Source organism: Ursus americanus, chromosome 14 (genome assembly GCF_024610735.1).
Source record: "Ursus americanus isolate L20-20 chromosome 14, mUrsAme1.1.p, whole genome shotgun sequence".
Lineage (NCBI taxonomy): Eukaryota > Metazoa > Chordata > Mammalia > Carnivora > Ursidae > Ursus > Ursus americanus.
The window spans coordinates 31,438,793-31,453,327 of NC_142140.1; the positions used below are offsets into that span (position 1 = coordinate 31,438,793).

The 14,535-nt window shown below is 43.8% G+C and overlaps 1 protein-coding gene across 15 annotated transcripts in view; it reads left to right on the forward strand.

The window, feature by feature from the left end:
• Positions 1 to 13,763, forward strand: part of CFAP20DC (CFAP20 domain containing) — a 236,640-nt gene extending 222,877 nt beyond the window's left edge. For 5 of the 15 annotated variants that reach the window (XM_045807486.2, XM_045807488.2, XM_087866891.1 and 2 more), the window contains 2 exons: positions 684 to 778; positions 12,356 to 13,746. In XM_045807486.2, coding sequence (XP_045663442.2) covers positions 684 to 778; positions 12,356 to 12,468 — 208 coding nt within the window. In that variant the 3' untranslated portion in view covers positions 12,469 to 13,746. Of the gene's footprint in view, positions 1 to 683; positions 5,961 to 12,355 lie in introns of all 15 variants that reach the window. The other 10 variants (XM_087866894.1, XM_087866899.1, XM_087866895.1 and 7 more) reach the window with 8 other exon arrangements.
• Positions 13,764 to 14,535: the final 772 nt, after the last annotated feature.

Genomic DNA, 14,535 nt, shown 5'->3' on the forward strand with positions numbered 1-14,535 from the left:
GAAAAGAATGGAGGAGGAAGGGGAGTAAAGAACTTGGGAAATGAGGTTGGCAGTTGGAGGCAGAGGAGCAGGGAATGTAGGAGTGGCTTTCCAGAGTGGTTTTGCCCCTGTTCTTAATAGGAGAACTGAAGGAATGGGTCACTTGGGGCCCGGCTCCCCTCACTCTACCTTCTTTTGCCCTCTGATGCTCTGAAGACTTGAGCGAGTGCCTGCCGACCCCACCATTGCAGCTGGTCCCTGACCGCTCCAAGAGCCACTTCTGTTTAGGGTCACATTTGGAATGTTGTCATGGAGGTGACATGTGACTTTGCCAGGCTTCCTTACAGATCATAAGAAGCTTTGTCTCTGCTGCACTTCTTCTGAATTACCAAAAAAATGTTCTTATAGGAGAGGGACTGTGTACAGTTTAGTTGGCAGAACCATAAACTTTCAAGAGGAATAGTCGTCTTTAATCTAGTTGATGTATTTGTGGAACAACTAGTTAGTTCAGTGATTGACCTCGTATTAATCCATTTGTAGAACTGAATATTAATTTCTGAACATTCTGTCCTTCTGAAATATGAAGGAGGGGGGAAAAAGTTTCTCTGTGGAAGCCCCAGGAAATTAAAAATCCAAGGGAAAGGTAAAATTTATATATGAAATTGCAGACCTGTTGTTTATTTACTTTCTTCTTTTTTTTTTAGGGACTGGTTAAATATGTTGAGCCCACCGATTGTTCCTGCCAGTCAACAGCCAACAGACCAGCATCTGGATTCTTCTGGAAGCTTGAGTGCTCAAGGTGGGACTATGGAAAATGTTATGCATAAAAAAATAAAAATTGTTAACTACAACTAGAGAAAATCAGTCACTTTGAGATGCCACTGTTTTTATTACATGCTAATCATTTAGGCTCACACCCCCAAAATGAGATACCTTGTGCCTCATTTTATAGGATGATAAGTCCTTCGGTATCAAATTGACCTTCATCTGGATTCCAGCTCTACCAATTCCTGCCATGTGGCCTTTAGGACTTTTGGTTACTGCATTTGTAAAGTAAGACTGATAATAGCGTCCACCTGAAAGTTTTTCATGAAGATTCAGTAAGGTATACTATACACAAAGCATGTAGGATGGCACCTGCCGAATACTAGCTGTTTGTCTTACTATGAAGCAGACCTGATTCTCCTGCCTCACTAGTACTTGTTTTCATTCATTCAGGGATACTTGCCTTTACAGATAAGGGTGGCACAGAGTTGTAGCCAGTAGTGTTCACGATGGAGGAATGGGAAGAAGCAGGAATGAAAATTTGCCTGGGGTTCCCTTTGTTGGCGAGAGTCATAGAAATGAACCATCAGTTTTTGGTGGTGAGCAGGGACCGAGATTGTCAGGAGTGCACAGAGGAGGAAGGGAAAGGAAACTTTAGGGGAAACAGAGGGATTGGGGTAGAAGGGGTAGAAGAGAGTCTAAAGTGCATAACTGGAGTGGCAAATCGCCTCCGAGTGGGACTCCCTGAGGCGGCTTTTCGAGTTGGGATTCTGAAGAGGGAAGCATGATACCTGAAGTTGAAAAAAAGAATACAGGAACTGAAGCCAATATAAATTGCTCCGACAAAGGTGCCAGGTTTCTCCCCCTAACTGCCCCCGGGAGAAAGAGGAGCAGCCCATTTTTCTTCAGGTGTGGAAAATTCAGAGTGAGAGCTCATACATCTGAGTTGTGCATTTTGGCCGCCCAAGGGATGGAGATGTCTCCGTGATTTACTGTCTGAAATAGATTATGCCCCTCAAATTGGGAATCTTTTTAGAGGTGTACATTTATAATTACTTATGACAGAAAAATAGAATCTTGGCTGTCAGGAGGTGACCTTGCTGAGAGAACAAATAATACGTTATGTTAAGTGTCCTAAATAAACCCCAGGAACAGAGAGCGTGGTCCTTGAGCAAAGGCACCCAAGATATATATTAGTGAGAAGTAGCTGAAAGGATGGCTTCAAGTCACCATTGCAAAGTGAGGTTTTGACAGCAGGGGCTCAGTTATGTCGAAGGTAAACAGAACTTCCATCGAGGGCAAATTAACAAATGAAATTCAGAAGATTGTAGAAATGTTCTGGCCAATGTTAGCCAGACCTGGAGCCCCTCCCGCCTGGCAGCCTTGGTTTCTGTCAGATGTCCCTTTCCCCTTCTCTGATCCGCTCAAGTGGTTGGTAGCTAATTAATATCATCAAAAATTAGTCTTTCCTATTTGGTGACTCTTTACATGTTACTGGCTTAGTTTTAGAGAACATATCAATATGCCGAGATGGCGTTTTTAGAAAGTGTTTGTCAAAGAAAAATGATGGGTTCAAGTACCCAGTTTGTATCACCAGAAGCAAAAGGGAGATGTGGTTGTGGGCATTCCGGGCCTCTTTCTGAGCTTCTGTTGCATGATACCAGGAATTTAGGGAGATCTGCTGGACGCCATGCTAAGTCCTAACAGTAGCTGTCACAGCAACACCGCGAGGAAGGTACTGTTTGTGTATGTGTGTAATTGTTGTTCTCTACAGCTGAGAAAACCGAGGTACGAAGTTCTTGAATGCCTTGCCCAGGGTCACACACCAGTCCTCAGCAGAACTGGCGTGGGAATCCAAACAGCCTGACCCCAGAGCTCAACCACTGTTTTCATACTTTTTTTTATTTTGAACCAAGTACCTAGATTACCTACTCCAAAAATAATATATATAAAATCAGGAATTGAAATTTTATTTTTCTCTTGAGAGTTCCTGATCTACAGGGAAAAAAAAATTAAAAAATTAAAACATCTCCAAGGGCTAAGTACCTGAGTTCTTTAAAGGAGAAAAAAAAAAAAAAAAGCAGACCTCTGGTCCCGTTTCAGCCCTGGACCTGCCTCCCCCACCCATCCATGCTTGTCAGGAATCACGAGTGGCCGAGTTTTCTCCATGGGAGTGAGGGGCACAGGGGCAAAGTTGCTGTGTTGACCGGATCTGAGGGAGTGAGGGGCTAACTGAGAGACAGGATCCCTAGATTGCCAAACTGCCAGGCCTGGGTATTTGCTTGTCGCCTACCTTCTCAAAGACCTTTCTAGACAATCTTATCTAAGTAGGTCGATCTCCCTTCACCTTGTACATTTTCTTCATGCCCTTTTCACAGTTTGTACTTTGTGATTTGTTTGCTTGTTTAAGGTCTTCTCTCCCACGTAGCCTCTGAGTTTTTAAAAGCAGAGACTCCATCAGTTTGCTCACTCCTGGATCCCAAGCACCCTAGGCAGTTTCTGTAGGTTTTTAAGTACTCTCTAAAGTTTTGTTAGAAGGAAGACAGGAAGGGAGAAAGGGGAAAAAAGAGGGAGAGAAGTATTCTTCAAATGGCCATTTTTTATACCAACCTTGAAACAAAAAGGAGTAATTCATTGAAGTCTTACTTTCAGTTTTCCCCCATTCCAGTTTTTTAGCATATTAGGTATATTTCTAAAATTTGACAATGAGAGTATTGAACTTAGACCCTCACATTTTAGCAGCTAAAACAGTGATAGGTCACCTTGGGCAGTGGCTCTTAAACTGTATTTATAAGCAGTGAAAACGTTTCCTTCAAATGAATTTCATATGAAATTCCAGTATATAAAAGAGATAAAAGCAGAACTGCTCTGGCTAAAGGGCAAGTTAAGGTCTCAGAACCCTGCCTTGGAGCTCTGATGAGCCAGCTAAGAACAGTGATGCAGTCCAGTGCCCTCAACTTGACCTTGCTTGAGGTCAAATGCCCAATCAGAGCCCCAGCTAGGATTAGGACCCAGGCTTCCTCCATATCAGTGCCTTTCTACAGAACCTGTGAAGGTGGTTTTGAAGCCTGGTTCACAGGAAAGGAGGGTCTCCCATCTTTAGACTTCTAGGATAAAAAATAATGACAGCTAATATTTATTTTGTCTTCCTGTGACCCACACCTGCAAGTACCCTTATTTCTCGTAATAGCCTCCTGAGGTGTAGATACTGTTGTTCCCTGCCTTTTCCACATGGCACTGGGGCTTAGAGCCGGGAAGTAACCTGCTGAACCCCCACAGCTCCAGCTGAGGTGGAGAGGCCGAGGTTCATCTGTAAAGCTAGAGGCATGACTGCAGTTGAACAGCAGGGAAGGATGGCCTGACCAATGAATAGTTCTAGAACACTTGCCCCAGGCCGTACGGAAGTAAGTGCAGGTGTTAACCTTAAAAACAAAAGAGTGAGCTATTTTACCAGCAAAATGAGTTTAGGACTAGCAGAGGAATGGCAGTTTGGGACATGCGGCTACAGCAAAGCATAGGCAAGCCTGGAGAACAAAGGAGAGGAACATTGCTTTGTAGAGAAAAAGGAGGACGTTGGGAGAGGCTCCTTTGAAGGAAAGTCTATTAGAGTCTAAAAGTCTAAAGCAAGAGTTCAAGGTTGTGATGTTTCTCATTGGCTAGGCTGTTGTTTGTCAGGGAGAAAAATCTTCCTGCGGGGGAAATAAAGTGAACTTCTTCCTGCCCAGGAACACGGCATAAGCGGCCACAGAAAACTCGCGCGTGAGCGCTCCCCCTTCGGGGCTTCCCAACTCCATTTCAACTCAGGTCTCCCTCTGTTCATTTTCACACATGCCTTAGACTTGGCCTTGGAGTCTCTGCCTTCTTCTGTACAGGCTTGTGTCGCAGCCACAGTTTCTGCTCACACAGAACGCCTCAAGTGCATAAATGCCACTTTAAAGTAAACAGCCTGTCTTCCTGCGGAGCCAGGCAGCCGGCGGGAGCAGCCTTGCATTCCGGGCCACCCGACTGGAGGGGGAGCCGGGCAGCGGCATGCGGTCCCTCCCGGGCCGCAGCGCACTCGCTGTATGTCAGTTACCAGGGCCACGGGAGCGCTTAACACTGAGCAAAAACGTGTTTTCCTGGAGCGCGTGCGAAATGGTAAAATGGGAAGTTATGGTTTCAGAACGTACTCAAGAGAACTACCAAGCTGACCTTTGGAAAATAAAGCAGACTTTGCTCGAAGAATAGTTGTCAATTTGTTTTTGACATTTGTTCCTTTACAGATATGACCCTTCAATTATTCATGCTTCCCAGCTCCAAAATGGAATAATAATGACGTCTCTCCTCAGGCCTGCAAAACCTCTCCTGCAGCTTACATAGACTTTGAGTAAGAGAGACATTCAGAAGTGCTTTTGGAGTTGCCAGAATCTTATAAAGATAACATTCTTGTACGTTTGCTATGGGAGGGCCACAGAAGATGTTCCTTTATGAACATGGGTTAATCTCCCACAAGGCATAAGTAGGCAGCAGATGCTAACTTTAAAGATGTAATATCCAAATGGCTAGTCAACAATTTAGAAGAACCTCATGGCTCTTTCAGGCTAACCGAGAGAGGGCAATATGCCCATCTGCTCTGGGTACAACAGAGGAGTCCTTCCACAGTCTTATTTCCTGCCACACAGTTATTCAACATTCACCTGATACTGAGTCTAAAAGCAGTCTTCTAAAATCTGTTTTATTAGTTATCTTCCAGGCATTATGCTTCACTGAAAAACAGTGGTGTCCCCAAGTGCTTGACTTGCCACCTAGGACACAGTACACGCTTCATAAATATTTAACGAGTGATCACGTGAATCATCTGCCCATGGAAAACGGAAGGATGATTTGGTCTACTCTTTGTATCTTCCTTGTATCTTCAAGATTTATTTAAGGTGCAAGGAGACCTTCTCCCAAAAAAACAATACTGGCAAAATGTAAAAGTAATAATAGAAGCCAGGACCGACCATGCGCCTGCCACAATGTCAGATTTGCCTGTTACCTCACAATGACTTCTCCCAATACTCCCAGGTGTGAGGCTCTGCTATGTACCCCCACCCCTGTAGGGGTGAAGTTAAGGTCACTGCCTGCATCACAGACCCACTGGAGTGTGGAACAGAACTCCGACCCAAGCCCGTCGGACCTGGGAATCTTCCCCCTTAACCCCCACGCTGCTATAGGACCACAGAATTCCCACTGAGGTCAGTAAGAATCATACAACTGAAGTGTCCACTGCAATTTTTGAAATTTAGGAAGTTCTCTTTCTTGAAGCTTTCTGGATAAAATAGTACTCCCTTTAGTACTCTCCTTCAACCCATAGCATCCCTACCTCAGTGCTCAGCAACTTTAATGATTCATTAGTATTCATGACGTTCTTGAATCCAGAGTCTCCACCCCTTCCCCTGTTAGGCCCGTAGTTGCCTTTTGTTCTCAGAGTAACCTTGGGGAAGGGAGATATTTATTCTTATGCAGCTATCAGAGTCTCAGGGGTGTCTTCTGTGCACAAAAGTGGTTGGAAGGTGGGGGGCTGGTGATCAACGCTCTCACTAGTCTAAAGAGATGCCTGCCTGGGGCGCCTGGGTGGCTCAGTTGTTAAGCATCTCCTTCCACTCAGGTCATGATCCCAGGGTCCTGGGATCGAGCCCCGAGAGCCTGCTTCTCCCTCTCCCAGTCCACCTGCTTGTGTTCCTTCTCTTGCCATCTGTCTATCAAATAAATAAATAAAATCTTTAAAAAGATAGAGAGAGAGAGAGATGCCTTCCTTCTAGGAATACTAGAAGTGGGCCCGGTAGTAGAGAAGTAAACACATTACTGGTGTCTGAGGTGCCCTCTCTTATTCCAGAACCATCCCCACCTTCTTATTCCCCAGATGCATCCCAGAAAGGTTCCTAGTCCAGGGTGTGATTTCAGCTTCCCTTGCTAGAATTGGGATGCATTTTCCCCTAGCTACAGTGTTGCCACCTTCCCTGAAATCAGGCCATTGAGACACTATGGGCTTCAGAGCTCAGTTGTCTGGTTAGGGACTTCCCTGGATGTGTAACAAAATGCATTCAGAGTCATAAGCCCCACATTTCCAAGTGCACAAATGTTTTGTAGGTTCTTTCCCCAGCTTTATTGAGATAAAATTAACATGTAACATTGTGTAAGTTTAAGATGTAAGACTGTGTAATTTTAACTTGATGATTTGATATACAAGCACACATTTGAATCAGTGCACATTTGTAAGTGGAGACTACCTGGAAAGAATGAAATTGCACTAATTCCCAATTAATCTTCCAAATCCTTCGACATGTTGTCTTAAATGGCATTTTCCAAGTAAAATATAGCCACTGGTTTTTGCAAAAAGGGTGATGTACTTATTTTCCAAATGAACCCTGAACTATAATCATTTCATGTTATTTGCCCTCCAAGAAACAATATGGTTTTCTAATAGAAGAAAGTATCTTTTCATCCTTTTTATCCCATCCTTGGTCATTTATCTTTCTCCCATCCCAGGACACATATTTGCTGAAAACCAAAATTCAGCAGTTCACAGTAGACTTTCTCAGGTTTTAGTGCAAGTTAATTTTGCCCTACTGTGAGAGGCGTTGGTGGAAGCGTTTGTAAGCACCTGGTGTTCAGCGGAATCTTATCTCAAATGTCATCTTTATTGATCCTGAGGCTGACTGTTTGGAATGGTGATCCCTCACCATTGAATTGTTTAAACAATAGTGTATTAGTATGCACATAAAAATACAGTCAATCAGTTCTCAAGATCTATAAGAGAGAAAATGCATTAACTTTTTTTAAAAAATTCTGGATGGCAGCGTCAGAAAATCGAAAATCAAGTGCAGTGTCTTGATTCAGAGATTTTAAATCTGATAAACTGGCGCCACGTTATTTGTTTTCAAGCTTGAGGACTTAGCCTGCGCATATAGGTTTTCTATTATCTACGGTTAAAACGCAATAAATATAGATAATTAAGCATTTATATTAATGGACTTTCAAAAGGTGAACTGAAGGGATTGTTTGCCAGAACTGATCTAACGGAGGAGAGGGCAGCTAATATTGCTGCATTTGGTCTGGCTCTGTTGGTTTTTCTTCATTACTGCTGTTAACCAATTTCAAAGTGGATGAAGCTGGAAGTTTGTAAATAGATTATCATCTGAAAGACAATTTTATTTCACTGGAAATGACTTTATTATGTGGAAAAGAGTAAAAATGTAATTTGGACCCCTGTCCAGATGCTCTTAGTCTGGTAGCAGAGAATGGTTTTATTTGTTAATTTGTCCTTTTAGAGTTTCTGTAGCCAGTCTTTAAATAGAGCAATTTAGCATTTTGGGGAAAAACAAACTCTGCACCATCCAAGAATATAATTGAAAATTACCCCCATACCCATGCACAATAATTACCTTTCAAAACATTTCCCATTGCTTGACATCATAGTGGTAATTGCTTAATGATATTATAATTTCATTACGTAGGGATTACAATGGCTTAAAATGATGTAAATTGGAGGCTTTGAAAATTAAGTTATAATGAAAACAAAACCTTTTATGCAAGTTTAAAGAACTTATTTCAATGTAAAATTATACATAATGTCACCCAATTTTTGTACGAGTGTCATTGTTGGTAGAGTTTTAAAATTCATCCATTTAAAGCTTTAGTCCTAAAAACCACAAAACCTGCTTTAGTCCCGTGGTGATAGTGCATGGGGTTCCAGTTTTATAGGGATACGTACTGGAACGAGTGCGTTTATAGAGCAGTCACTGCTTCAGTGTGTATGCCTTATGTCACAAAACCCCTAGTAATGAATTGGATCCGCCTCGATCCCTTTGCAGTTGGGTGATAAAGACCCATGGCCCGTTACAACTGTTATTTTCATCTAGAAAGATTCCTGACTGGTCATAAAATGTATTGAGTTTTCCAGCTTAATAACACCAGCTTAAAATTTTATCTTTTTGGAAAGTACCAGCACAGAGTGTGCTAAGCAGTTGTACGATATGTAAGTTACGAGCCAGAGGTCAGAATTTCCCCCAGTGTGTGGATGGAGTAAAACCGAAACATCGGACAGCGGACCCCCGAGATAGGCTGGCTTAGAATCATCTACCTCGGTGATACGTGTTCTAACATTACACCTGATGGAAAAATTCATTGTACGTTTTGAAAAATATGTGATTTTTGGTTTAAGAACTCTTTTTACTTAAGGATGAATTCATTGTAATGTCCTTTATGAAACTAGTTGCGGGCTCTCAAACCCACTATTTTCTTTTCTTTTGGTAGTGAAAAATCGAACAGGTACAGTTTTGCGATAGGGAATAAGGTATAAGTGGACATACCTCTGTGTCTAACTCGGGTACTCCGTTTTTCATGATGACAGTTTATAACAACGACATTTATTGAGTATTCACTGGGTGTGTGGAGTGTTACTGGGTATCTTACTTAGTTCTCATAGGAACTATCGCAGGTACTATTACTGTCCTTGCATGAGAAGACTAAGGCTCGGAGTGCTGAATTTTCCCAGTGTCCCACTGCGAAGTGGTAGAATGGGATTTGGCCGAGGTCTGTCTGACTCCGTTGTCTCCGTGTCATGCTGCCCATCTTTATGAAGCCTTATCTTAGAACTCTAAGCTTTATCAGTATTTCTGATCTGAGTGACTAAGCAATTTATAGCCTGTAGTTCATCATTTATTTCAAGATTGTCGTTATCCTTAATAGTAATAGTAACGATCATTTATTGATCAACTACTATGTGCACTGTGCTCTGCATATTATCCAGGGTCCAATTTCGTCTTCCACAAAAACCTGTGAAATAGGTATTGTCATTCCGATTTGGCAAATAAGGAAATGAGGGTCCAGTGAGGCAAAATAACCCGTAACTGCCCGAAGGTCATTTGGGTAGGCAGCGGCCAAGCTCCTCTCTGTCCCGTCTGCTGGATCCTAGGGCCCAGGGCTCTCTGGGCCACTCTGCGGTTGTATCTCCCACCCCACCCCCTTTAATCTTTAGTAGCTGCTTTTGTTTTGTGTGTGAATGTCACTTCCACACCTAGACATAGTACAGATTTAATAGACATCATCACATAGCAGGCACACATAAGTTACTTACTAGTTCTGTTCTCTGAAGAAGCCTAAATAAGAAAGAGATGAGGATTGAATATGTGAAGGTGAAGGACATGCACACCCTCCTTTTGATGTGCAGAAGTGACCTAAAGGGGGTCATCTTCCATGAGAAACAGCCACTTGAGAAGCATTCCCAACCTCTCCTACTTAAAGGAAGAAGCTGGAGGCAGGGCCCTGGGGACCACTCTTAAGGTAACAATGGAAAGGAAAGGAAAGGCAGCCTGCCTTCTCTGATTTCCTGTTCTTAATTAGAAACCGTGCAGGGTGCTCAGGTCAGCTATCACCATTAACGTGGCCATTAGCAAAGTCCTGTCATACTTCAAGGACATAAGCCACTGCAGCCAAGAGTCACAGAAACTCATCAAAGGCACTGCAGGGATCATTGGATCTGGTCCTGCCCTGTGCACGATAAACCCTCACACAAGTGGTTGCCCCAGTCCCTGCTTCACCCTCCCTGGGGTCCACCTTCCATTGCCTGGTCCGCTTTACTGTTTAGAAAATCCTTCCTTGCGCTCAGACAAAATCTGGCTCCTCATAACTTTCCTTCTTGAAAGGCTTCCTCCTGGAACCCCACAGAATCTTCTTAAGTTCTCTCTCATTTACCACCCTTGATGTACTCGAGTCCAGAAGGGCTGCTATAACCTCAAGCTTTGTCATTTCTGGAGTTAATAAGCCCGGATTTCGCCTCTGGCCTCCCACATGGATTCTCTCATCTTTGTGATTTTTGAAGTATGAGAAATGAAATTTCTTTTGTTTCCAAACCTGAGTTTTTCAAATGTAGGACACCTTTACAATTTTTTACCCTCTTCCGTGTTTAAATTCCCATAATGGCTCCCAACTGAATGTGTTCCACCACCTTCTTAATGAAAGCAGGGCACCAATATGGTGGAAAGAACATGGAACTGAGGGTCTGGAAACCCAAGTTCATCCCTGACTCTGCCTCTGACTCAGCAAGTGACCTCAGGTGAGCTGGTTAACTCTGCATTCCTTGCTTCCCTCGTCTGTCAAACGGGCACCGTAACTCCTACCTATTTCTCAGGAGGATCAAGCGAGCTACTGCAGGGGGAAGTGCTTTCTCAACCATTGAGGGCTCCACCAGTTGTGATGTTAGCCAGCAGGGCAGAGGTACTCAGCCCTCCGGTTAGCTCCACTTTTTAAGGACTGCTGGCACTGCGTGCAGCCCATAAGAGAGTCGGCTGCTCTTGTGTTTTGCCGGAGTCACTGCACACTCCTTGAGAACAGCACCTGCTTCTTCCACCATCTCATCCCCAGCACCCCACTCAGTGCCCGGCGCAGGGGCGATCATGCTTTAGGTCTTCCGATGGCCAGGAATGGCTGTGGTAGAATCTCAACCCCCGACTTCACCATCTTGGCTCTGCTCCCTGGGACTTAACTCAGGCTTGTCACTGTCCTGACAGGGTCCATGCACCAGCTCAGTCTGATTTTGCCTGGAAAAGATGGAGTCCCACCACCTTCCCATACTGTGGGCAGTGACACTTAAAATCATTGACTTTGCGTTCACAATCATGTACTCACCCTTTCCAGAAACATTTAGTATTGACTGAGCCTCTGTTACGTGTCAGCCCCACCCCAAGCCTACCACCCGAGCCCCTCTGAAGTAACCCTGGTGAGCTCACAGCCTCAAAGACTGGTTTTTCTCTGGTCCTTGGTAGCCTGTGCTAAGAGAGAGGAGTATTCTAATCACCATCCTCCCCGCGCCTGCTCTGATCCTCTCCAGCTCAGGGAGGTCTCACCCACCTGGCTTCTGGACTCGTATCATGTGTATTTCAGAAGTACTCAGAAGGCACTAACTCGTTGGTGACGGCATCAAGTGCACAAGTACTTAGCACAACACTGCCACATATAAGGTGCTCAGGAAAGATCTTACAAAAACAGTCTTTTTTTTTTTCCATTCCATGCCATGTGTTGGAAACCAACCAAACCTGCTAATAACTTAGGCAGCAGGAGTTCCTCCAAACCATCTAAACAGTTGTCACAAGAGACAAACATGAAGCCACGTCCATGTTACTAGCAAACTTGACAGACCTTCCTACCGCTAATAAAACTACCCATCACCTGATGTTTTCCCTATGTGTTCTATGCCTTGTGGGTCTTGTGTTCCTAAACAACATTATCATTTTAATTCAGGTTTACTTGGTAGCACTCTTAGGGTGCATGCATACAGCTCTGGCCCACAACCGAGTCTGGAACTGTCATCTCCAAATCTTGAATCCCGGTCATATCCTTGACCCCGTGAGGCCCTTGGCCCTGTCCCTTTCTCCTCTCACTCCCTGCCGGGCCTCCACACTCAGCTTTTCTTGTCCTTCGGAGCGAAGCCGGCCCTGCCTTATGCTGTGTGCGCCGAGTCCGCGCGGTGCCGTGCTCCTCCATTCTGGCCTTGACGTTCCGCCCCCACGAGGAGCATCTCCCAGGAGGGTTGGGGGACCCTGCCCGGCTCTCAGGCAGGCGGCTAATGTGTCTGTGCCCCCCCCCACAGGTGAAGAAGACCCAAGTGTGGAAGAGGATGAGGAGGTGCTGACTCTGCTGTATGACCCGTGTCTGAACTGCTACTTTGATCCCCAGACGGGGAAATACTACGAGTTGGTGTGAGGCCTCCCTCCGGGGCCTGGAATGGCTGTGCCCAATCGGGGCAGGCAACCGTGCTGGCCCTGACGTTGGCCCCACAGCGCGTGTGTCCGGCAGGCCCGCAGAATCCAGAGTAACTGAGAGAAATGAAGTTGTTTTGTAAATAACGTTCGATGTTAAGGATACCTGCCTTCTCTTTGTAGATGCATGTGATTTTTTAGCAGTGAGGGAATTAATACAGACCCAAGATTTCAGGACTTGGAATTGGTTCTTCTTGGTTAGTTCTCATCCTACATATCATTTTTTATTGCCTATAATCTCATGGAAGCAATGAAGAGTTATTAATTCAAATGTTTTGCAGTGTTAATCTGTAAATGATGGCTTGATACACAGAAAATGTATTCTTGTTTCAACGATATCTGGGCACCTTTTATTCCCTGTTTGTATTAAAGTATGATGGTCAAAAGAATACCTTTTAAAATGCCTCCTTTGATTTGCCTTGCTTGCATTCTCTACCAGAATATTCCAAGATAATATTTATCCCCCTTAGACTCTTAGAAAAGGAAATACTGTGAACGGGTCGGACTTTATGATCGCGTTTTGTTACCGCCGGCCCCACTGTTCCATTTCATTAAGGTTCGTCCAGAGTTTGCCAAAGATCAAAGCACTGCTGATCACTTAAGCTGCTTAGCACTGTGCTGTGCTCTTTTGGTTTAGGGCTTGGTTTTTTTGTTTGTTTTTCTTTTCTTTTTTTTTTTTTTACCAGTTATCTCTGAATCCTAATAATATGATCCAAATCTAGCTTCTTGGATCCAGATTTAAGAAGTCACCCGTTAGAACAGCCCACACTCCTCACCACTTCTGTGACTTGGCCTGGAGAAACGGAGGAGGCGGTCGCTATAATTCTGCTTGCTGCATCACAAGGAAAAATCGTGCACTTCCTGAGTTTGAGGAGATGGCCTTGAATTGTGTGCCAGGTATATTAATATTGAGCTCAAGGAAGTACTTATATTAGCTGGAATATTTTGTTATTTAATAAAGATTTTTTAATAAAGAAGAGTACCATTGGAAATGAAAAATTACTGGTGTACAATTGGATTTAATGGCAGTACTATAATTTCATTTAATGTTGCTTGATAGAGGAAATAAGAGCTCTTTTTTCAGGAAGAGGTTTGGGCTCCTGTTCAAAGGATCATACATTATTTAGAACCATGTTTCTGTTTGATAAGCTTTTAATCCTATTGTTCACAAAGTATACCTTTGTTAGGAATTTTTCCCCAAGATGTTCATACTTACAAAATGCAAATAAATAAATGAGGTTTCAGAAAGCATACGGAATGATAAAATAGTTGGGCTATCTTGGCTATGACCTTGAAGACTGGAGTAGGATCGGGAGAGCCTTGAACTTGCTTTAGTCAGTCTAGGGACCATCCACATAAATAGGGGAGTCAACTAAAGGTCTGTGCTAGTTAAGACGTGTAGTTTATAAATATCAAAGACACCATGAGCTAAAAATACTTAAGGATACAAGAGTACCTCATGAGCCCCAAAACAGAATGCTACAAACCTCCACGTGAATTTGCGCCAGGACCTAGAACACTGTGCTGGGATTCTTAGATTGCAAGCAGCAGACGCTCTTGATCTCAAAATTCACAGACATGTTGAACAATCAGACCTCAGGGGGCTCAGGAATCCAGACAGCTCCAGGGACACTATAGCAGAAACTAATAGTTTCTCCCAACAATGGTCGCCAAAATGACAGTGCCACCTTTTCCTGCCTTGAGTCTCTGCTCAAGGAGCAAAGGCTGGTAGGCTCGATTTGTCAGTTATCCCCAGGACCACATGGAATGGGAGTGAGATAGTCCCTGAAGAATAAGGCACTGTTAACAAAATGGGGAGGGATGCCAACCAAGCAAAAACAACAGATGTCTACTTTGGGAGTCTTAGAAGCATTGTCTCTGCCACTCACCTCTGATTTGTTTGTAAAACATTGACCGGACTATACCGCTTCACTGGTCATCAAATTTTGCTGCATATTAGAATGTGGGAAGTTGATAAACATATTGGCGCCTGGGTTGCACCCCCAGAAAG